Raw genomic sequence first — 25,221 nt, 5'->3', positions numbered from 1 at the left:
CTATCGTCGTGGGGCCGAATAAATGCCCTTAAGTCCTATTTGATGCCAAAATGGAATTATCTGTTTAGAGTCGGCTTGAGATCATAAACTCCAGCTTTACTAATTTTGTTTGGAAAGGGAAGAAACCCAGAATTCACAGCAAGCTGACGGGAACTCGATTTAGAGATGGAGGAACGGGCTTCCCTCAAATAAAACAATCATACGAGGCTAGTATTATATATCATATTGCCAAAAGCTGTCAGGACGTATCTAAACGAGAGGCCTGGTATACGATAGAACAAAATCCACGCGAAGCTAGCGGTTTAAATAAACTCATTCGGCCCCTAAAAGATAGAGACGTAATAATACATATTAAGGGGAAAAATAAAGTATTAGAAAATCTATTATCTGAATGGTTTCATTTAAAAAAAAAAAAAGACTAGGCATTAAGGACAAATTAATAGACTCCCTAAATTTTACTATAATAGAAGAAATTATTGCTGATATTTCCCTTGGATCTTGGACCCAGGTTGGAGTTCATTCACTGGCTGACATTGTGTCAAAGGGAAAGATGATCTCTTTTGAAATGTTACTAAGCAAATTTAAGTCTCTTAATTTAACCATCTCTAATTATTTGCGGATAAAGAACTGCGTAAATAAACGGGTTGTGGGCACTCCCAATATTATATTTCAGAAGTTAGCCCAACTTTTCAGCCCTAATCACCAAGAAAAACTGTTCTCCAAATGTTTAGAACTAGGGAGGACAATAGAAGGAAATGAAATAATTATTTCTACAATAGCACGATGGGAAAAAGAATTAAATATTAAAATTCCAATAACCGATTGGCTAACCCAGGGGTTCTCAAACTGCGGCCCTCCAGCTGCTGCAGGACTACATCTCCCATACTCCTCAGCCAGCCCCTTAGCTGAAGGAGCATTATGGGAGATGTAGTCCTGCAGCAGCTGGAGGGCCGCAGTTTGAGAACCCCTGGGCTAACCGCTATTAGGAGGTTACCTTCTAGGATACATGATCTTTCTCTTCTTGAGACCCAAATGAAAGTTACGTACAAGTGGTATCTTGTACCAGCCCGTGTAGCACATATGTCTCCGCTTAGTTGGCGATGTAATCAATCAACAGGAACATATCTACCTATATGGCGGTCATGCCCCATAGTTAGTAGATTCTGGAAAGAGATTTTGCATTTTTTGAAAAATATAGATAACATTGTTATCCCAGAATCTCCAGCCTCTCTTTTACTGCATTTACTATCCATATTTGTCTAGCAGCTAAGCAATGGAAACAAAACTGTTGTTCTACTCTGTTGCAGTTTGAGTCCCAATTAAAATTCCAAATTACTATGGAAAAGGAGGTTTCTCGGATACTATACCCCTCCTTCAAACGAATTGAAGTGTGGGAATCAAGTCTCCACGAAATAATAATAAAAAAAAAACAACAACATGAATTCTGATTATAATAATACTCATTTGTTGAATCAGCTCTCTCTTCAGCTCCATTCCCAAAAGCTACTTTACTTTATTCCGTTATGTTTTTGTTTTTGTTTCATGTATAGTCTGTATTTGTTTGTACGGTACATGTAATCTTCTATTTTTTTTTTCATCTTTTACAAAAGAAATAAATATAAATTTAACAAAAAAAAAAAAAAAAATGAATCCAACTGAAAAAAGTGAAATAAATACATAAATAAATAGATATACAGATACCGGGGTCGGGGTGGGCAGAGATTTAACACTATGACCATACAACTGGAAAAAAATAATCATCATTATTATGGGATCTTGTATCTGTAACTATTAATTGCCAGAAATCAAACTGAATTTTGGTGTAAAATCATGGAATTGGGAGACTGATTTTTTTTATGTTTTTTTTTTGTTGTAATGTTTGTGGGACGAATGCTGTGTTTGGGGGGGAATCTGGATACTACGGGGTTAATATAACGGCTTCTGTCCTTGGTTCTCAAATTCTGACCATGCGTCGTTCAGCTCCATAAAAATCATCTTTGCATATTGTTCGTACGGCTGCCCGGTGGCCTGCAAAATAAAATATACGTATGATATATATATATATATATTACATATATATTATACATTAATTATATAGACCCGTAATATGACATTTAAATTCTCTGCTATATTTGCCCCATGCCTAGCAGAATGTATAGGTCACATTTGCCCATACAGTGAAACAATGTCCCTGTATTGGTTTAGTTCGCCCTCTAGTGGCTGTTGTGTTTATAGTCCCAGCTGTATATATATATATATATATATATATAATTTATTTTTTATTTATTTATCGTTTTTATATAGCACCATCATAGTCCACAGCGCTGTACAAAGGGGTAAATAGGACATGCCAAGTAGTATATAACATAACAATTAGACTTACTGAAACAACAGGTGAGGAGGGCCCTGCTCAAAGAGCTTACAATCTAGAGAGAGAGATATATATATATATATACAGCGCTGCAGGATATGATTGATGGCCCTATATAAATTACTAAATAATATTAATGAGAGGCTAGTATAGTTTTATCGAGATCCATTTGACATCATGTAAAGGATTTGTTGCCATAGCAGCAGAATTTTGTATTTATTTCTTTTATTGCGATTTCAGTGTTGGTTTTTGCTTTTATATTTAGTAAAGAACGGAATGGCCGTTTAATGCTTATTTCCCACCTATTATTTTACCGGGCAGAACACTTACGCCAAATAAACAGCGGGTGCCCTAGCAACGGGAAACCAACAGTTTTTTCTGCAGCTATGGCAATAAACTCGATCAGCCGTAATCTCAGGTGTTTTGGTTTTTTTTACTTACTTTGTCTGGATGTACTACGAGGACGGCTTTTCGATAAACTTTCTTCACTTGTTCCGGGGTCACCAGGTCCGCCATGCTGACCGCTTTCCATTTAGTCTCTCCTGACCACAGCACCGTATGCATGGTGGAGAGAAGAGCCCGGATGTTCCGCTCCTTACCCTCAATCCAGTCTAATATCTGAAAATAACGTTTTCTCTGTAAGAAAATTCACTTTTCTGGTTTGTTTAGCAGTGGCCGGAGGTAACATACGGGGGGGGGGGGGCAGTTTACTAAAGGTGTGTTATATCTTTCACTGATTGACACTAAGATCCTTAAAGCGGATCTCCGGCCATATTTTCTAATTCTAAAATCAAATAAAAAAATATGTTTTTAAAAACGTTCCGTTCAGAATCTTGCTTTGTGCTGATGTTCTAAATCAGCTGACACTCTTTAAATATTAACCCCTTAATAGCCCACTGTGAAGAGTCTATGTAGCGAGCTCCTAAATGTGTTTCTCCAACGGCTCTAATACCGGTCGTCATGGCAACCCTGACTTGTCATAATTTTATGGAGTCACCTGCATTCAAGCAGGGATATCAACCATAGCATACTGGGAGCAACAGCACACAGTAGGACTCTTCGCTATGATCAGATCGATGTACAACAGGAAGGAATGAGCTCCAGGCCGGAGAATCTGCCCCAAGACCCTGAGATTGGGGCAAAACCCCTGAGACGCGGGGGCAAGCCCTGAGAGTTCCCCGGTTTGCCGACGCCTCTCCGCTGGTTCTCTCAGCCTCACCTTTAACTTCTCGGGGTCCATGTCCTTGGACATCTCCTCTTTCCTCATCTCGGCGATGGTCCTGGGTCCTTTCCTTTCTTTGTGTGCGTTGAATCCTTGGCCGGAGAGCAAATCCTCGAAATTGTCACCGGAAAACTTCTGTTTATCTTAAACCAAAAAGAAATTCATCCTATAAATCCGGGGCGGCTTAATGTATCTTCTCACCTCGATGGACGGGGGAGGGGGGGTAATACTCGCTTGGTACCTGCCACGACAAAGTGACCGGGACATACTGCCCCTTCTCATCGGCTCATTGCTCCAGCTGACTACTCCCATCATCCTCAGGCGGCTCAACCCATCAAACCCTCAGCAAAACAGGTACCTGTCAAAACTCACCGGTTCCGGCGGCCGCCTTGCCTTTCTCGCTGTGCCCCCCGCCGCCGGGGGCAGAGAAGCTGATATTGTAATTGGGTCTGTTCTGCGGGGAGGAGTGCGAGATGTTAGCTGGGGGTTTGGTCTGAGTCTGTTGCCAGTTATACCCCGCGTTCTGCTGCCGGCCGGACCCTCCGACGTGCTGCGGCGAGCTAGCCGGTGGAAACCCCCCTCCGCATCCCGTTGGCGTTGTCGGCTTACTGGCAAACGCAGAACCTAGAGATATCCCGAGAATAAACCAAAATGAGCTAAAAACCCTAGAAAAGGGTTACTTTGCAAACATAACATTTTTAGGTTCAAATGACAACATCAATAAATGATGAAATAAATTAATTAATTCAATTTACCGGATAAATTGGCGCCCAACGTCCCGAGGTCAGCAAAGGGGTCGAGGTTCTGCGGCTTGGGGTGATGGATAGGAGTGCCGTGCGGTGACCCGGTGGGGCTGGTAGCGGCCGATCTGCTTCCCACGCCTAAACCGCCTGGGAGTTCGGAAACACGGAATATTAAAACAAAGGAATTATCGGCATTTATATCGACGCTAACGCGATATATTTCACTTTGTATTCTTTCTATAAATATTAAATATTATTATTATTATTTATTGTTTGTATAGCGCCATCATATTCCACAGCGCTGTACAATAGGTATTTATGTGGGGTTTTTTATGGTGATATTATGTCCCTTTTCTGTTGCTTTTTGGTGTCAGTTTTGTCTGAAAATTCAAGCAGTCAGAATTTAGTTTTTTTCCCTGTTTCTTTTTATAAACCACAAAAAAATGTAAAAAAAAATTTTTAAATATAAAAAAAAAATGCATTTTTGGGGGGATGGAAAAAATTTTAAAAATAGACTATAAGACTATATATAATTTATCTCACTATAAAATATAGTTTGACTCTTTCAGTACCAGAGCGATGCATATCCCCACTCACTAAGTCAGGAGTTACAGACCCTACATTCAAAGGGTCAGACACAGCTAGAAGAGACGACTCGATACATTAGGGATAGAGGGCTCGGCTCGCAGGCTTACGATCTAGAGGCTGTTTAATAAACGGTCCGTATAAAGACCTTTACTGAGCTTACCTGGCGTGGTGCCGCTCCAATTCCACGTACCTGAAACGTCGGGCTGAATTGAAACGGAAGGAGGTGCTAACAAAAAAAAAAGAAATATAAACGTATATAGATGAGCGATAAAATAATAATTAAATACATAATTCTATGCTTTATAAATGGATAAAACGGATTATTCCTGGTAGAATAAAACTCATGATGCAAAAGATCAGCTAGGCAATTAATAACTGTGAGTAAAACATTTTACTTGACTGAAGAGGTGGTAGATAAGCGGGACAGCCTCCCAGCAGAAGTGGTAGAGGCTAATACAGTGAGGAAATGTAAACATGCAGGGTGCAGGCCTATGGCTCCTGAGTCTTTACAGCAGGAATAACTGGCAAACGAGGTGAGCCGAACGGGGATTGTTTCTCTGTTTCTAAAATAAGGAGTAATTAGTGTATTATTTTGGAGGGTTTTACTTTATAAGGAATTTAACTGCAAGAATCTAGTAATGGCACCAGGAGGAAAGACCTTTATTACTACTATCACTAATAATAATATTACTTATAAATTAATTAATTATAATTATTAACACTTATATTGTTGTTATTATTATTATTAACCTGTATATTGTTATCATTATTAAAACTTATTTTATTAACACTTATACTATTATATTAGTGTTTATTAATTAGTATTATAATAATAATACCAATATAAGTGTTAATATTAATAATAAATGTGTTCATAATAATAACAATAATTATTAACACATATAATTATTATTATTAACACGTATATTGTTATAATAATAATAATAATAATAATAGCACTTATTTTATTAACACATACTATTATATTAGTGATATTAATATTATTATTGTTATTAACACCTTTATTATTATTATTATTAACACTTATTATTATTGTTATTTTTATTATTATTAACACATTTATTATTTCTTATACTATTATATTAGTGATATTATTATTGTTGTTGTGAATATGATTACTATTATTAACACTTCTATTAACACATTTATTATTATTATTATTAACACTTATACTATTATATTAGTGATGTTAATATTATTATTATTATTAAAACCTTTATTATTAACACTTTTTATGATTATTATTAACACATTTATTATTATTATTTCTTATACTGTTATATTATTATTTTTATTTTTGTTATTCTGATTATTATTATTATTATTAACACTTATAATATTATATTAGTGATGTTAATATTATTATTATTATTATTAAAACCTTTATTATTAACACATTTATTATTATTATTTCTTATACTTTTATATTATTTTTTTTATTATTGTTATTATGATTATTATTATGAGTAAAATCAGGCAGCCACAGAAACTTGGCCACAGAAAAATGTTTCTTTCCCTGGGGTTTCCGCCGCTGGGCGGCCATTCTGTTTTCTGGTTTTCGGATAGTACTTTTTCCTCACCCATATTGAACGGGTCGATGTGGACTGTCGGGGACGGACTTCGGGTCGTATGTATGAAAGCGTCTCTGCTGCCGGTATTTGAAGTGCTGAGGAACGACCCCAGTAGGTCCTTGGCCGGCGGCTGAGGACTGCAGCCAAACGGATCGAAAGTAGCAGCTGGAGTTTTATTAAACAGAAAATAAATGACGTTACTTTGTGATATCTTACTTTACTAAAAGAGAGTGGTAGATATGTGGAACAGCCTCCCAGCAGAAATGGTAGAGGGCTAATACAGTGAGGAATGAGATAATCAAGAAATTACCTTCTCCGATCCTGGGAGACTGGGATGGAGACGGTGAGGCCGCTGATCGTCTCGGGGTGGACTGAGCAGAACCCATCCCTTCGGTTTGGAAGAGGGTCTCCCCGGTTCCCTGAGGCGCGCCCCCGAAAATATCATTCAGTAAGTCTGAGTTTGAGGGGGGAGGTTTTGGCTGGGAAGGAGGAGTGCGGCTCACAGCACTCCCATCCAGACACAGCAGGTCTACATCCTCAGTGGGTGCGGAAGGAGCCGGCGGGTGGGCTTTTTTGTGCTTTGGGGTCCCGTGTAGCCTCTCGCCGCTCGTGTTACTGTGCTGGCTGGAGAGGGACAGGAGTTCGTCGTCTGACTGCTCGCTCTCCTCGTGGACTAACGCCGCGCGATCCTCCGCCACGGGGTGCGAGCCGGACTTCTCTGACCTTTGTTCTTAGAAAACAAAAATTTAGATGAATTGACTTCAGAGGAGATAAAAACCAAAAAGAAAGACATTTATAAGAGTATTTTCCCAGAAAAATTCTGCTCAGTGCACACACCGTTCAAAAGTTTGGGGTCACTTGAGTTGTTTTCATGGAAAACGAGGACATTTCTGGCTGTAACATCATTACAAAAAGGATTTCTAACCATCAATTATCCTTTTAAACTTAAACTTGGATCAGCGAACACAACATGCCATTGGAACACAGGAGTGATGGGAGTGATAAAGGGCCATTGGAACACAGGAGTGATGGGAGTGATAAAGAGCCATTGGAACACAGGAGTGATGGGAGTGATAAAGGGCCATTGGAACACAGGAGTGATGGGAGTGATAAAGGGCCATTGGAACACAGGAGTGATGGGAGTGATAAAGGGCCATTGGAACCCAGGAGTGATGGGAGTGATAAACGGCCATTGGAACACAGGAGTGATGGGAGTGATAAAGGGCCTCTGTACGCCTATGAAGAGATTCCATTAAAAATCAGCTGTTTCCAGCTACAATAGTGATTTACAGCATTAACCCCGTCTGTGCCAGATTTCTGATCCATTTCAAGTTATTTTAATGGGCAAAACCTGCTCTTCTTTCAAAAACAAGGAATTTTTCTACGTGACCCCAAACTTTTGAAGGGTAGCATTTATTTCCCATAAAACCAGCCTTTCTGTCCAGGGGGTGGAGGAGTAAATAATTGTTTTAATGGAAATTATTTCTAATATAACTTTCTTTATACGCGTAAAAGATTATGTGACGAGATATAAAAAGGATCCTCCGACGCGAGAAAACTCTGTCAAATAACAAAACTAATCTGCTCAACAACAGACGCGGACGGACTGGTGAGAATGGGACCAAGATTTTAAAGCAGCTGCTTTAAAACTAGAGGGTCAGAGGCTTAGAATGTCTTTACTTTACTGAGATGGTAGTAGATAAGTGGAACAGCCTGCCAGCAGAAGTGGTAGCGGCTAATACAGCATTGGGATATTCTATGTGTTCATACGTGTTGTGACCGTGTGAACCCCAGGGAGATGATTAGCATGGCATCTGAGTACAGCTGCTATGCAGATTATACATATGGGTCCCTGGGGTGGAGCAATTGGAGAGCAGGGTGGGCCAATGCTCCATTCCCCCATTCTGTGGAAACTCCATGCCGGGTTTTCCAGGAGGCAAGAAATCTGCAGGATCCGGTCCGGGATTTCTATGAGGCCGGCGTCAGGCACAGGTGCTGGGCATTAAAAACCCCTGGAGCCTGATACTCAGCGAGACTGTTGGGGGGAGAGGAAGCTCCCTGTGCTCCCAGGGCAAGGAGAGGCCCTGAACAAGACAATCCCTGAGCCAAGTGAGGCAATACCTGCCTGGACATTTTGTGTGCTGTCTGGGGGAGGTTTTCCAGAGCCTGGCGTAGCTGGGTCTGGCTGGGAGGTTGAGGTAGTGGGTGATTAGGCCGGTCAGTTTAGACCAGCATAGTTAAGTTAGAGAGGGCTCCAATTGGGAGCTAGGTTTTCTTTTTATGATTTGGTTTTTGGGGTTTAAGTGGTTAAAATAAAGCGCTGTTTTGTTTAACCCCTTAAGGACCGGGCTCATTTTTCGTTTTGTACCCTGTGGGACCGAGGCTGTTTTGACACTTTTGTGGTGCTTGTGTTCAGCTGTAATTTTCTCCTCACCCATTTAGTGTACCCACATAAGTTATATATTGTTTTTTTCAGGACAAGATGGGCTTTCTTCAGATACCATTATTTTGATCGTATCATCTTATTTACTATAAAAAAATTAAAAAAACATGGTGAAAAATTGAAAAAAAACCACATTTTATGACTTTTATTTGAAAAATCTTTTACTCACCTAAAAAAGCAAGTAAAAAAACTAGCTAAATAGATTCTACTACTTGTCCTGAGTTTAGAAATACCCAATGTTTTTATGTTTTTTTGCTGTTTTTTGTAAGTTATAGGGCAATAAGTACAAGCAGCGTTTTATGATTTCCAAATCTTTTTTAACAAATCTGGTCAGTCTGCCTCCATCTCCTCTTTGGAACATCTTTGAAGCCGGTTAACTCAATTTAACCCATTCAAACCATATATTTTTGAAAACTAGACACCCCAGGGTATTCCAAATGCTGTTATTTTAACCCTTTCCATGCACCAATTATACAACTACACTTTGTCAAACTTTGTAATAGTAATTTTTTTTATTTTTTTTTCCCACACAAATTGTACTTTAGTTATAGATATACAGGTGCTGGTATATGTCACTGTCAAACAACACCCCAATGTGTGTTCAGCAACATCTCCTGAGTACAGCGATACCCCACATGCATGGGTTTGTCAGATTGTTTGGCTGGTAAAAGGCTACTTTTGGGGCATGCGTAATTCAGGTGGTCATTTGGTCATTGTGCCTCCCTCTCCTCTTTGGAATATCTTTGAAGCCGGTTAACTCAATTTAACCCATTCAAACCATATATTTTTGAAAACTAGACACCCCAGGGTATTCCAAATGCTGTTATTTTAACCCTTTCCATGCACCAATTATAGAACTACACTTTGTCAAACTTTGTAATAGTAATTTTTATTTTTTTTTCACACAAATTGTACTTTAGTTATAGATATACAGGTCCTGGTATATGCCACTGTCAAACAACACCCCAATGTGTGTTCAGGAACATCTCCTGACTGCAGTGATACCCGACATGCATGGGTTTGTCGGGTTGTTTCAGATTTAAAATGCCACATTTGGGAAGTGCGCTTTTTTTCTCCATTTTGGTCAGTCTGTACCTATGCCCTGTCTTTGAGCTAGGCCACTCCAATTTACCCCATCAGCCATTTTTTTTATATATTAGACACCCCTTGGGTATTTGAAGTGCTTTTTTTAACTCTTTGTTGAGATTTTTGAGAAATTTTAGCACTTGCTCAAAATAATAAACTTTATTTTTTAATTTTATTTTATTTTTTTAATACTTTTTTTATATTTTTTTTTACACATTTTTCTGGTACTGGATGGTTCATCTAGTGACATCACTGCATAATAATTTTTAAATGTTAGCACATTTTTTTTTATTTTTTTTTTCCATTTTTTATTTATTTTTTTTGAATATTTTACTAATCACATAGTGATTAGAAAGCTGGGCTCCATTGACTTGCATGGTTGAATGCAGTACCTGTATTCAACCAGCAAGTGGAGCCAGTTCTCTAGAGGGTCTGGAGACCCTCTAGCGAACTTTTTCGTCTTTATTGTTTTATTTCCCGGGCCGCCGCCATCTTGCTTGATGGCGAAGATCACCGGCAGCGGCGGCTGTGACCGCTCTCCGGAGCGGTCACAGCCCACCCAGAGGTAAGTGTTTGGTGTCGCTGGATGCCTCCTGATCGAGGCATTCCAGCGACACCATTTAAGTTTAGGAGGCGATCGTTGATCGCCTCCTAAACGCTTTTAAAACGGGCGTCCGCCGCCATACAATGTATGGCGGCTGTTGACGCCTCCGGGAGGGGCCAGACATGGCCCCCGATGCCGATCTCGGCCTTGCTGAATGCCTCGACATCGAGGCATTACAGTAACGCCGTTTAAGCGAAGAAAGTGATCGTTGATCACTTTCTAAGCTTATTTTACTTTTTGACGGTTCAGGACCGTCAAAGGTCATTTAGTGACCTTCATGTCATGACGGTCCTGAACCGGCAAAGGTCGCGAAGGGGTTAAAGCTGCTGTTCCTGACTCTGATTGCCCTAGAGGACTGTGCTTAGGACCCCTAAAAGTGACATGTATGGCCCTCATGCTATAGGGTTTGTCACAGTGTGTATAATTCAGATCTATACCTTGCCAACTCAAAGAGGAGAAGAATGTGCTCTGTCCTGGGGTCTTTATGTTGTCTTGATGCTGTTCGGTAGGAGCTTTACCTGTGAAACACGCGTGTAACACGTATCAGTGAGGGAACATACGCTCTGAGATCCTGAGGATCATATACAGAGACTCACAGTCCTTACCGCCAGCTGCCTGAGCGTCCTGGAGTTCCTGATGGGAGGAAAAAAGTATGGCGGGGTTAATGTCTTTGGACGGAAAGTGTTCCCACGGGGGCGTCAGGTCCGTCTGTCTGTCCGTGGCTTCGATCTCCAGCTCCAGAGTGGCGTGGAACAGCTGCGGGTATTTCTCGGGAGAGTCGCACGCATCCAGCTCCGGCCTGGGAGTCACAAAGCGGGACTTTAAAGAAAAGCACGGGTGGAAAAATATTTACGCGCATGCGCGATTACTCCGTAGCGGCCTTCCCCCTTAGACAGCGAGCCCCACTCGCTTGTTTAGAGTGCGGTCGGAAGAGGCAGACGAGAGGCAGACATTGCAACAGATTTTTGTTTCAATGTCCATATTATTTACCATAAAAGAAGGGGAAAAAGTGTTGTTTCCATAGTAACAGACAGATTTTTCCCAATACCCCTCAAATTACGCACTCCGCTCCGCTCCCTGATTGGCCGCACAGTTGGTTATCTTTCTCAGGACTAAAGAAATTGAAAAATACCCATTTTTTATTTACCGGACGGTAAAAAAAAAACGTTTATATAAAATTCAAAAATAAAAATATATTTTTTTTATTGTTTTTTGTTTTTTTTTATACTGAAAATACTCACTTTGTAAACTTGAGCGTAGTGGTATCCAGCGCTATGAATCCCGTATGGAACTGAATCTGGAATATCTGAGTATTTGTCATCTGAAGTCGCAAACAAAAAGACAGCGGATGACATCATAAAGTAACAGAATATTTGGACGGTAAGAAAACGGGGCGAGAATTATATCGGGCGGTGAGACTTTATTTTGTGTTATTTTGAGGATAATTACTAAAAAGAGACTGTTCACCAAAAGCTGAGGTCTGCGGGTGGCAAAACTAGCAATAACTACAAAAATATCCTTTCCTGAAGTTCTCACCTTAGCTTGAAGTCTTCCTCCAATGGTGGACCTCATATGGGAGACGGAGACCACCACATCCCCGTGAACTGTGACCCCCAGCGGAATGACCACCTTCCCGTCCTGAACACGATACTCCCTTCAAAATATTACACAATATTAACCCATTTCATCAACAGTAATACCCCCAGCGCTGTATACAGTAATATAACCCCCAGTGCTGTATACAGTAATATACCCCCCGGCGCTGTATACAGTAATATAACCCCCAGCGCTGTATACAGTAATATAACCCCCAGCGCTGTATACAGTAATATAACCCCCAGTGCTGTATACAGTAATATAACCCCCAGCGCTGTATACAGTAATATAACCCCCAGTGCTGTATACAGTAATAACCCCCAGCGCTGTATACAGTAATATAACCCCCAGTGCTGTATACAGTAATATAACCCCCAGCGCTGTATACAGTAATATAACCCTCAGCACTTTCATTAGTCAGAGGGTCTGTCTGGGTGATTAAGACTGAGCCATTCTATTGTTCCCCACAGGCAGTATGATAAGGAGTTGCGGTGTTTAGTAGATCGGGGATCAGATAACAGAGCGAGAATCATACAAACGGCTGATATGCAGCTGCCTAAAAACATCATGTTATGGGGGCAAAAACTGCAATTGGGTTAAAAATAAAACAATATTTTTGACATCTCATTTCTAATCGGATGATAAGATTGATATTGATGATATTTTTTCCCCAAAGATTGAAATATTTCCCCAGTATATATGAAATCTGTCTCACTTCATCCTTTCGTAATCCTGCATTGTGCTGAAGATCCGCGTCTCTCCGATGAGGACGTCACAGAAGGGGCGGCATCCGTTCCTTTGCTTGTTGAAACACGGGACAGGACTCAGCGTGACGGATTTGATAAGAATCGGTTTGCAGTGAGGATGAGTGGGTTTGTCTGATACCAGGTCACAGATATATCCTATGTACCTGCAAAAAAAACACATTATCCAATGGAATGAAAAGCACAGATATAACTCAATAACATATGACTTGACCCAAATTATCCCCCCCACATTTGTATCGTAAGGCAGCTTTACTTTACTGAGAGGGTGGTAGATGAGCGGAACGGCCTCCCAGCAGAAGTGGTAGAGGGTAATACAGCGAGGGTATTAAACATGCATGGGATAGACATACGGCTCCTGAATCTAAGACGAGACCAACGACTGATTAAGGTTTGAGTCTTTACAGCAGGAGAAACGGGCGACCAGACGGGGGCCGAATGGGGCCGATCTGCCGGCAGGGTCTATCTTTATATTATACAGTAATTATGTGGCTGCCGGGGTCCGGCAGATGTTGTGGGTTTCGCACCTCCGGTGTGACGGCCAGAGCCCGATTCCGGGACGCTTGGAGTTCAGCAGCTGGATTGCAGGAAAGGGATTGGAAAAGAGATGACAGAAACAGAACATGGAGCTGACGAGGACCGCGGACGCCGCACGGCCATCCTGTGAGATAAAAAAGAAAACAGATCATCGCAGGACCTCTTCACCTGAAACATTTCACTTCTCGCAATATCTAGAGAGCACAAAACACAATCGGCACAACCGCACTTTAATTCTTGTTACAATGTTACCCCTGGCAACGCATTTCACACTCGCTGGGTTAAATACAGAAACCAGATAACTAGAAAAGTCACCCGTTGTAGGGCGCTGCGGAATATGATGGCGCTATATAAAATAAATCCTAAGTATAAAGCTTTGTATCCTGTATTCAATCCCGTTATATTTTCCCGCTTAGCGTTTGCGTTATGATGTCATCGTTGCCTCACCATGCAGTGGATGACGCAGACATTTTTGGGGTTCTGCTGCAGCCAGTTGTGCATGTTCTTGCAAACGGCAAATAGATTATGCAGGCTGGGAGCTTGTCTGACCGGCCAACTGCACTCTGAGACCTGAAGGGTTAAAAAAAAGGGTACATACGGGTAATAAGTCTACAGCAAACATTGTGCGCATGTGCGTGCTCGGACAGTTATGGGGGGGTGCAGTCTATATTCAGAATTAACCCCTGCTAGGATGGCAAGCTAGACAAGGATAACTTCTGATACGCTTTTCCTGTAGATGTCCAACCTTGGCTGATGCTGTCGGCGCATGTCTCAGCCAATCAGCTGAGAGCGTTGCTGATCGAGTCAGCTTCTCAGCAAATCGGCTTAAGATCCTCATCTGTCGGCCCTAGTTAAAATTCTTTCAGTGCAGGAGCATTTAATAATCGTCTATGAACACATCTCTCTGTGCTTTACTTTATTAAGATGGTGGTTGGTAAGTGGAACAGCCTCCCAGCAGAAGCGGTAGAGGCTAATACAGTGAGGGGATTAAACATGCATGGGATAGACATACGGCTCCTGAATCTAAGACGAGACCAACGACTGATTAAGGTTTGAGGCTTTACAGCAGGAGAAACGGGCGACTAGACGGGGGCCGGATGGGGCCGATCTGCCGGCAGGTTCTGCGTGTCATCTAATGAGCAGGTATCCCAGTTCAATGACGTTTGGAATAAATCAGGTTTTTTAGATGTGTTTTTTTTTTGCTGAAAAGACTAAAATAAAGCCCATACCCTGTTGTGGAACTTGGCGCTGCGGTAGGACTTCGGAGACAAGTTGAACACCGTGTAATGATCCAGATGGCGAGAATCTAGGAAGGAGCGCACGTCTTCTATATGGTTACGGAATCCCAACTCAACCCCTTCTGCCGGGAACGACATCACTGGGGAGAGAGGGTTATAAAAAGTGGATGGAAACAAATGAATTTTAAAAATATAATTATTTTTAACAAAAATAAAATGATCAAACTCTTTTTTCCTGTGAATAGTGTTTCCATGGAAACTATATATTGTTTTTTTCAAGGGGAGATAGAGCTTTCTTTTGATATCATAGTTGGATGATTAGCTGAAATTTTTTTTTTACATTTTCCCTCTGAATCCTCACAAAATTAGGTGAAGTGATGGAAAATCTCCTCCAAGTTTATCAATTCAGGTGTCCTGATTTCAGAAATACCTGATTTATATAGATTTTCCAGACTTTCCCAGCACCAGGGAGCATACTATAAGGTGCACATTTTTTGTGGAAGTTTTATGCTTATGGCTTAACGGGTTTGGGGGTTGTAAACGGGGGCAGGAGGGTTATACTGGGTAGATGTTATGCTAGGGCAATGGGATGTAAGGTTTTTTTTTTATTATTATCATCTTTTTTCTATATATTTCTTAATTTTTTAATTACATTTTTTTTTTATTTTTTTTATTTTTTATATATTGGTTTGTTTTTTTTATAAATGTAAGAGGTCCTCTTAGGGACCTCCTAAACATGTTATTAATGCCAGTGATGTCACAATGATTACTTTATTATATTTTTTTTAGTATTATTTATATTATTATTTTAATGATTTTTTTATTATTATTTTTTAAATGAATAACCGTTTTGGTTTTTTTTTCTCCTTCTTTGTTTCAGGACGAGAGGGGGAGTGAGAGACATGGTTTCTCACTCCCCTCCCCGCGATCCCCCTGCACCGATCACACTGAGATCTCTATGCAGGGCCGGACTGGCCCACCAGGATACCGGGAAATTTCCCGGTGGGCCAGCAGGTCCGTGGGCTGGGCGGCCAGCAGACTAACCCTGAAGACAGCCGCTGAGCGGCTGCAAATAGCATTGAAGGCCTCCCTCGGCGCCAGGGGCGGGCTGGGCAGGGGGGCAATTGCCCCCCAGGCTGCCCGAAATCTAATCAAAGCGGCCGCTGGGTGCTGATGCGGCCGGCCGGCATCAGCACCCAGCAGCCGTGTGCGATGGCCGTCTAGTGATGGGAGCAACGTGAGGGGTGAAAGCTCCGCCCCCTCGCACTGACCTTTCACCCCTCACGCTGCTCCCATCACTATGCGGCCATCAGATTGCTGGGAATGTAATCTGAACGGCCGGTGCGTGCTGATGCCGCCGGCCGGCTCTGCTTTAATACTTTTTTTTTTACTTTATATGGCAAGCCGATCCAGCTTACCATATAAATTAAAAAAAAGTGTTAAAGTAGCTCCGGCCGGCGGCATCAGCACGCACGGGCCGTTCAGATTACATTCCCAGCAGTCTGATGGCTGCATAGTGATGGGAGCAGCGTGAGGTGGAAGCTCCGCCCCCTCGCACTCAGACTGCTGCAGCACCGGATGTCAGGTCAGTGACTTCCTGTCAGCATAGAGGAGAACAGTGTGCAGCTACCAGGAAGTCAAGAGAAGTAGAAGGTGAGTAAAATAATGTATTTTTTGTACTGTATAATATTTTTTTGTATTTGTTAAAAAAAAAAAAAATCGGCATGTGTGTGTATGTAAGTGTGTCCCCCTATATGCCACTCTGCCTCCAGAAATGCCTTATACCCCCTATATGCCACTCTGTCCCATGATATGCCTTTTAACCCCCTATATGCCAGGCATTTCTGGATGCAGAGTGACATATAGGGGGTCAAAAGGCATATCTGGAGGCAGAGTGGCATAAAGGGGGTTAAAAGGCATATCATGGGGCAGAGGAGCATATAGGAGGGTATAAAGCATATCGGGGAGGCAGAGTGGCATATAGGGGGGCATAAGGCTTCTCTGGAGGCAGAGTGCCCCATGATATGCCTTTTAACCCCCTTCATGCCACTCTGCCTCCAGAAATGCCTTATACCCCCCCTATATGCCACTCTGTCCCATGATATGCCTTTTAACCCCCTATATGGCAGAGTGGCATATAGGGGGTATAAGGCATTTCTGGAGGCAGAGTGGCATATAGGGGGTTAGAAGGCATATCAGGGGGGCAGAGGTGCATAACTCGGGGGTAGGTTGTCAAATGAAAGGAAATAAAAACCAAACATGTCTCAATCATAGCTTTTATTAAATATGGAAAAAAATAGTCTACATGAATTAATAAAGAAATAAAAGTTTCTTACCAGAATATCGTGAAGAATAATGTGATCAGTGTTTTGTTCCACTGAATAAAATGGAACTCTTTCATCTAACAATGTTCGCAGTAGCAAATGTTTTGATCCTATTATGTGTAATGTATTTAATTTATTAGGGCCTTTTAACACTTTTGCTTTCTGGCATTTTAATACAAATAATGAGATAAAAAGAATGGCGAATAGTGTGACGCGGGTGTGTATAAGGGGTGCGTGTGGGTATAAGAGCGCGACCGCGAGATAAACTATATGGGGCTGCTCTCCAAATTTTTCCAGGGCTGCTTTTCAGTCCCAGTCCGGCCCTCTCTCTATGCAGGTCCTCACAGAGAAACCCCACCGGGTTTCTCAGCTGTCTTTTATTGACGAGTCTAATCAAGGACCATTAACTTCCCTATGACCTCATAGCTCCACGTACATCACACCTCGTGCATTTTGTGTAACCGTATATAACTGTTTCATATCGGAAGCAGCGGAGAAGGAATTAAAGTGTAAAACCGCTTACCGATAATCCGCGAGGTAATATATGAAATATCCAGCTCTCCTTTTGTATAACTAAGGGGAAGAAATCATGGAAAATCATCAAAATCTCATAAAATGTAACAGTTTCAACAAAACCTATTGTTATTTTAATGCAGGTGAATTTTTACAACGTATCCATCCAAACACACGTTTCATTTGGTGATCGGAACGCATAATAACTGGAAATGATGAAAAACATTCATAGCCGTAAAGCAGCCAATCAGGGGCAAGAATTGTCAAACCACAGAGGAGAAGGGGAGCTGCAGCTTCTACTCCTAAAGGATCCATATTAAAGTACTCATAAAGTTCTTTAATATGCATTCTTATTCTGTGGGGCTGTTCCTTTAAAACAAAAAACTACAAAAAATGTAAGAAAACCTTTTATGAGGATGAATATCTCAAAGTCTACTGTTGCTTTAAAATTTCGCATTTAAAATTTGATTATTTAAAATGAGTACTTTCAACTGAATATTTTAATTAAAAAAACCATAAAAATACAACTTTCTGCTTGAGCCGACCAATGGGTTTCCACTGCAGGCTGCACTGAAGGATCATGGGAGACGGAGGAGAATTTGCATGAATTGCCCCAGCTATGGATCTGGTGAATGTCGGAGCCGAAAAATATGAATCTTAATGATTTAAAACCAGAAAATTAATAAAAATAATAATATCACAGCCGTTCTTGTTTCTACCGTCGTCTACAACGAAATCAATGAAAGGGTCCAATATTTTGTAACAATTGGTGCATTTACCTGGCCACGGACTGCATTACTTTAGTAGAGGTGTCTTTTAAGGTGTCCTTAAGGTTGTCCTTCAAGTTGCTGAAGAGACGTCCTGCTCCTCCTTTCACAATGTCCAGGAGACCCCCACCATAATTGGACTCCATGTCCGGAGATGAGGCCTCTGGAAAAGAGGGGGATTCGGGCCATTTCAGAATATATATATATATAACGTAATCTGTGCATTTTCCAAATAATGGAAACTTTCTGAAATTTTTTTCAGAAACTATAGACAAAAACCGTGACCCCTTAACACACTGTCTGCGAGAACAGGAGAACGGGAGTCTATGGAGGAACGGACTTTATTAGCATCGCCATAAAGCGTCAGCTCACTGCGGTGTTTGAGCAGGGAAAGTCACCCAAAATATCACATGACTGACAGCACCGGCGGCTCCAGGTCTGCAGATAAAGGGAGTTTATTGGGAAAAAATGAGATTTTTTTTTTTTTTTTGCTATATTATATATATTCTATATTGCTTTATACAGCGCTGGGGGTTATATTACTGTATACAGCGCTGGGGGGGTTATTACTGTATACAGCGCTGGGGGGGTTATTACTGTATACAGCGCTGGGGGGGTTATTACTGTATACAGTGCTGGGGGGTTATTACTGTATACACCCCCTAAAAAGTTCACCAGAAAAGTTTGCCAATTACTTTCATTAAATTCATTTATTTTTTGCAGGGTCTGATGACATCATCATATCATCTTTAAATATTAGGGATACTTAGAAGTATTTTCCTTCCAGCTGATACAATGTATCTGTTTGTGTAACCGGCGGCTTCGTCAATGTTGTTGATATTAAAAGAAAGGAGGTCGATAGATATTCTCTCGCTGCGCTGTGTAATGAATATCAAATTATTAAATATTCATGGTGAGGTCCCCCGTCGCCACACAATGAGTGCGATTAATCAGATTGTGAAGTGGGCTGATCGGCTGAAGATCCATATATAAATATATAATATCTATATATAATATATATACTAATATATATATAATTTATATTCTAATATATATATATATAATATATACTAATATATATATATAGCATTCTGAAAGAATTCTGCCACAAATTGATGACATCATATTTTTTAGGCAGTAAAATAAACCTTCTAGAGCGATGATGATGTCATCAGAATCAAAGTAATGAAACAAGAAGACATCAACTATTCTGCGCATGAGAGGAGTTCAGCTGATACTCACCTCCAGGCACGTCTAGCGCTGTCTCGTACTCACACAGAACTCGTTTAGTAGAGATGTCCCGGATGATAAACTGTCCCTTTAATAGAAAGTGTAAAAGAAACCCATTTGCCACCCAGTCCTAGAATCTGCCTTGATTTTGTGGCAAGTGGCTCCATGCGCGCTGTCGGACCCCCGCAGTCAGTATCTGGAGCATTATGGATCTCCCCAGGTAATTAATGCCATTTACCAACCCCCGGCGTCCCCTGCGGGTCACAGCGCAGCTCGGCATGAAACACACCACGTGTTAATTAAAGTAGGTGGTGATCGTGTGCGGTGCGGGTCACGGTGCTGCACGGCGGTGTAATGTGCATGGAGACTGCAGGGAATGTGCACCAAAAATACACATTTTTTTAACTAAAAATATAAAATATTTTGCCTTATTCCAGCTCGGGAGTCTCACGCATTCCTCGCGCGCAGGGATCCTGCCGGTGACTTTAGATTTCTCTTTGCCCCCATAGGACAGGACTCTGTTTACCCGGTTATATAAATAGCCGTCATGTTCTTGGAAGCGGTCCATCCCTCTGAAGCCACCTCTAAGAACAGCGGAGGGGCACAAGCGGGCGAGTTCTACCCCGCGCGGGGCTAACGGATGCCTTGAAATGAACGCGTCCGCTGCAGAAGCGATCCGATTCCCCGTAAAGCTGGGAGAATTCCCAGAATAAATTCACTTTCATAAAAGCCCAGTTTACAAAGCGCCGGCGTTTTTATTAATCGTCTCTCTATCCGGCCGAAGAGGCGAGTGACCCAGCGAGGAAACGGTTAAATGTGCCGAATTTAACGGCTTTAGAATAACTTCATTTCCGGTACGATTTCCCGGATTTTACTCTTTAATCATGAAAAAAATGTCTATACCGGAGAGAAGCCGGCGGAGAAAGAAGAGGAAACAAAAACGGAGCTGCGGGAAAAGAGACGGGGTCAACACTGAGAGCGCGAGAGAGAGGGAACTTCCAGGAGACCCCCCGCCAAGCCCGCCACTGACAGCGAGGGGATTTAAACATGCGCAGGATAGACATACGGCTCCTGAATCTAAGACGAGACCAACGACTGATTAAGGTTTGAGTCTTTACAGCAGGAGAGACGGGCGACTAGACGGGGGCCGAATGGGGGCCGATCGGCCGGAAAATTCCACATTTCTCTAAAATATAAAAATTCCGGACTGTGCCTTTAAGTCATCAGAATTCTAAGTATATTAAAAATTCTATCAACCAAATGACTGAGAATTCCTGCTGTATGAAGTCATTAACTCTCTATTAATGCTGCACTTAGGGAATATATAGAATGAAGAGGGGGCGGAGTCTTGATGGTTTTCATCCAATGGCAGCAGCTCTTCGCTTCCTAAACCAGAAACCGGAAATTATAATTCATTTGCGTTGATTTGCTAAGTGCCAGCCGGCTCTGCAGAGCATCCACCCCCCCCCCCCCCCGCCGCAAAGCCCGCAGCACATCACCGGGAAAAGCTTAACGCCAGGAGAAGACGGCGGTCTGTATGTGCTTTAGTTAACCACTTATATTATCACTTTATTTTATTTTACTTCACTGAGAGGGTGGTAGATAAGTGGAGCAGCCTCCCAGCAGAAGTGGTAGAGGGTAATACAGTGGATGTATTATACATGCATGGGATAGACATACGGCTCCTGAATCTAAGACGAGACCAACGACTGATTAAGGTTTGAGTCTTTACAGCAGGAGAAACGGGCGACTAGACGGGGGCCGAATGGGGCCGATCTTTTTTTTTTTTTTATGATTAAAGAAAAATGGTGTCCAAGAGAAAATGTAATCTTCTGTAGAAACTAATTGTGCCAACATAGAAAAACTACCTCGTTACGTATGGTTTTTTTTGGGACCTTCACATCTTCAGTTGAAGAAGAGACCTCTGAGGTCTCAAAAGCTTGTGTAACATTAGATCTTTTTTTTATGTGGCCCGATAAGGGTACTGATTTCAACTAAAAACTCCATTATGTGCAAAGAAAACTATAACCCCCCCCTCACCCCCCCAATCATCATAAAACAGTCCCTTCTCGACATGAGTTATCAGCCAGGATCTTAAGACTAAGCGAGGAGGAGACCGACGAGGACAAAACTGCTTTTCTTGTCTGAAAATGCAAATGTTCATCAGCACAAAGAAGTGATTTTTTTTCCCAAGGTCGTGTAGGAGATGCAAGGATTCAGGAGACATCCCCCCCCGCGGCCCCCCATACGGAATTTGGATGAGAATCGCATTATGGACGAGGAACGCAAGAAAAGCTACGCGAAGGCCTCATATATAGATTAAGCATTTAAAATGTAAACATTTTTGCTTATTTTTAACAGAAAAAAAAAAGATTTGTAGCAAGAACAGTAGATACCAAGAGCTGCCGCCCAGCAGAAGTGGTAGCGCCAACAAAATCAACAATGTTTAGAATCTCAAAAGCAAATACGATTTGCGTTTTTTTAGGCAAGAATGGGCAGATAGAATGATATTTTTAATTTGTTCCAATGTCTCATTTGAAAGCCGTCACCAGTGTAAGAGCGTATCTGAGCATAACGTGGAATTAGTAGCCTTGCAGCTCAGAGCTCAGCAGTCCCGGCCTCGTTTAGCTCTCCATACATAGACTGTGCCCAGTGAGTTTACAATCTGCATGAACGGTCGCCCAGATCGCCCAGGTGTATTATGACTCATTTAGATTGTAAGCTCTGCAGTCCACGACTAACCATTAAGCAACGTAGAATCTACTATATTGTTAATGATCATTTATTGATTTGATGCCAGTGACGAATGACCATTGTCTTTCAGCAGTTAAAGGACCCAAGTGGCTGGCTGAGTGCCATGAGAGTGATATCCCCGCCAGCACAGCCCTCCCTGCAGGCCTCACTCGCTCCTACACGGCGTGTAAAGGGTGTAAAAATATGCTGCAGGGTGCATGAGAGGGTAACATGCTGGCCCCTCCCCCAATCAGTGCAGTACCAGTACCCCCAGTATCAGGAACCAGTCCCCCCCAGTAAAATGTACCAGTACCCCCAGTATTAGGAACCAGTCCCCCCCAGTATCAGGTACCAGTCCCCCCCAGTATCAGATACCAGTCCCCCCCAGTATAATGTACCAGTCCCCCCAGTATAATGTACCAGTACCCCCCAGTATCAGGTACCAGTCCCCCCCAGTATCAGATACCAGTCCCCCCAGTATCAGATACCAGTCCCCCCCAGTATAATGTACCAGTACTGCAGTTTTTTACTTCATTTTATTTGTAATATCTGTATTCTGCTCCTGAAGAAGCCAACGAGTTTGGTGAAACGCGTTGAGAGACTTTGAAAGACTTTTCCATACGGATATTTCTTACTTTGCTGGATTCTTGTTTCCACACTGCGCTTATAAGCATAACAATTTTGTTGTGCCAACTGACTTGTGAGTTTACCCAGTTTTTTCTTATTAAATATATTTTCTATTATACTGCACCATTGGCGGTTCTTTTATCTGCATTTCAGGATTTATCAAGATCTGTCGTTATCTGATGAGCCTCTATTACCAGTTACTCTTGTGAGTGCGATATATATTCACTACACAGATATTCTGTTTGAATTTGCTACACTATTGTGTTGTTATTTTTCTCCACATGTTCATGCGCCCCTTGTTCGATATATTAATGTACCAGTACCCCCCAGTATAATGTACCAGTACCCCCCAGTATAATGTACCAGTACCCCCCAGTATTAGGAACCAGTCCCCCCCAGTATCAGGTACCAGTACCCCCCCAGTATCAGGTACCAGTCCCCCCGAGTATCAGATACCTGTCCCCCCCAGTATAATGTACCAGTACCCCCCAGTATAATGTACTAGTACCCCCCAGTATCAGGTACCAGTCCCCCCCAGTATCAGATACCAGTCCCCCCCAGTATCAGGTACCAGTCCCCCCCAGTATCAGATACCAGTCCCCCCCAGTATCAGATACCAGTCCCCCCCAGTATCAGATACCAGTCCCCCCCAGTATAATGTACCAGTACCCCCCAGTATAATGTACAAGTACCCCCCAGTATTAGGAACCAGTCCCCCCCAGTATCAGGTACCAGTACCCCCCAGTATCAGGTACCAGTCCCCCCCGAGTATCAGATACCTGTCCCCCCCAGTATCAGATACCAGTCCCCCCCAGTATAATGTACCAGTACCCCCCAGTATAATGTACTAGTACCCCCCAGTATCAGGTACCAGTCCCCCCCAGTATCAGATACCAGTCCCCCCCAGTATCAGGTATCAGTCCCCCCCCAGTATCAGATACCAGTCCCCCCAGTATCAGATACCAGTCCCCCCCAGTATAATGTACCAGTACCCCCCCAGTATAATGTACCAGTACCCCCCAGTATTAGGAACCAGTCCCCCCCAGTATCAGGTACCAGTACCCCCCCAGTATCAGGTACCAGTCCCCCCCAGTATCAGATACCAGTCCCCCCCAGTATTAGAAACCAGTCCCCCCAGTATCAGGTACCAGTCCCCCCAGTATCAGATACCAGTCCCCCCCAGTATCAGGTACCAGTCCCCCCCAGTATCAGGTACCAGTACCCCCCAGTATAATGTACTAGTACCCCCCAGTATCAGGTACCAGTCCCCCCCAGTATCAGATACCAGTCCCCCCCAGTATCAGGTACCAGTCCCCCCCAGTATCAGATACCAGTCCCCCCCCAGTATCAGATACCAGTCCCCCCCAGTATAATGTACCAGTACCCCCCAGTATAATGTACCAGTACCCCCCAGTATTAGGAACCAGTCCCCCCCCAGTATCAGGTACCAGTACCCCCCCAGTATCAGGTACCAGTCCCCCCCAGTATCAGATACCAGTCCCCCCCAGTATTAGGAACCAGTCCCCCCAGTATCAGGTACCAGTCCCCCCAGTATCAGATACCAGTCCCCCCCAGTATCAGGTACCAGTCCCCCGGCATGCGGCGCGTTCGGTACCTGAGCTGTCCATGGTGCTGCTCTCCGGCGGCCTGGCCGGGCTCCTCGCTGCTGGTGATGCCGGGAGAGCTGCTCCTGCCGCCGGCCCGCTCACTGCCTGCCCGCCTCCCGGCCGCTCCGCCCGGTTACTCGGCTCCCCGTTGGACTCCACCAGCTGCAAAGATTCATAACCATCATTACTGGGCTTTCTCCGGTAGCTCCCGAGCAGGCTCATGGGGCATCTGGCGGCGGCCCTGGATGCTGCTGCTGCCTGCCCTCCCTGTCACCGCTCCCGGGGCCGCCCCCGCCACACCCCCGGCCCTGAGACTCCGCCCCCCCTCCGTGACTGGGAAGCAGGTTCCTTTGTGTCGGACGATCACCAGAAGACAATAACCCCCCCCCCTTATTACCCCCCCTCCCCTTATTAACCTCCCTCCCCTTATTACTCCCCTCCCGTTATTAACCCCCCCTCCCCTTATTACCCCCTCCCCGGATATAAACATATTTACATCTTTTCACAAATCTTATTTTTAGAATCTTCATTTTTCTCATTATTGCTTTTTCTTACAGTTTATGGGCCATATGGCTGCAAATGGGGGCCTAATGTAATCTCTCCATCTGAATCTCTAATTATGTTTTTCTGTCTCTT

The 25,221-nt window shown here is 42.8% G+C and overlaps 1 protein-coding gene across 2 annotated transcripts; it reads right to left on the bottom strand.

Moving 5' to 3' along the window:
* Window positions 1-1,926: 1,926 nt before the first annotated feature.
* Window positions 1,927-24,807, bottom strand: LOC149276043 (auxilin-like). 2 transcript variants are annotated; one of them, XM_089503955.1, is made up of 19 exons: window positions 24,594-24,807; window positions 18,401-18,551; window positions 17,632-17,681; window positions 14,776-14,924; window positions 13,994-14,116; window positions 13,537-13,670; window positions 12,961-13,155; window positions 12,186-12,303; window positions 11,891-11,970; window positions 11,255-11,448; window positions 11,087-11,167; window positions 6,827-7,246; window positions 6,526-6,681; window positions 5,076-5,150; window positions 4,349-4,474; window positions 3,966-4,217; window positions 3,591-3,736; window positions 2,813-2,989; window positions 1,927-2,028 (listed from the first exon to the last, which is right to left on the bottom strand). In XM_089503955.1, exons 1-19 carry the CDS (start codon window positions 24,805-24,807, stop codon window positions 1,927-1,929), a joined length of 2,943 nt encoding a protein of 980 aa, XP_089360081.1. The 2 variants fall into 2 exon arrangements, with proteins under 2 accessions (XP_089360081.1, XP_089360080.1); XM_089503954.1 differs by having other exon boundaries at window positions 4,349-4,483; window positions 5,085-5,150.
* Window positions 24,808-25,221: the final 414 nt, after the last annotated feature.

This window comes from Sceloporus occidentalis, unplaced genomic scaffold (genome assembly GCF_023333645.1).
Source record: "Sceloporus occidentalis isolate IW3139 unplaced genomic scaffold, rSceOcc1.0.p SCAF_249, whole genome shotgun sequence".
In the NCBI taxonomy this organism is placed as follows: domain Eukaryota; kingdom Metazoa; phylum Chordata; class Lepidosauria; order Squamata; family Phrynosomatidae; genus Sceloporus; species Sceloporus occidentalis.
Note: the sequence above shows the minus strand (reverse complement) of the source record. Positions and strands in the feature narration are given on the sequence as shown.

Coding starts and splice junctions, on each gene's coding strand:
- LOC149276043 (XM_089503955.1), bottom strand. CDS start 24,807: ATGAGCCTGCTCGGGAGCTACCGGAGAAAGCCCAGTAATGATGGTTAT. Junction 14,925..17,631: donor TATTACCTCGCGGATTATCG/GTAAGCGGTTTT, acceptor CTCTCTCCCCAG/TGATGTCGTTCCCGGCAGAA. Junction 11,449..11,890: donor ACTACGCTCAAGTTTACAAA/GTGAGTATTTTC, acceptor TGTGACTCCCAG/GCCGGAGCTGGATGCGTGCG.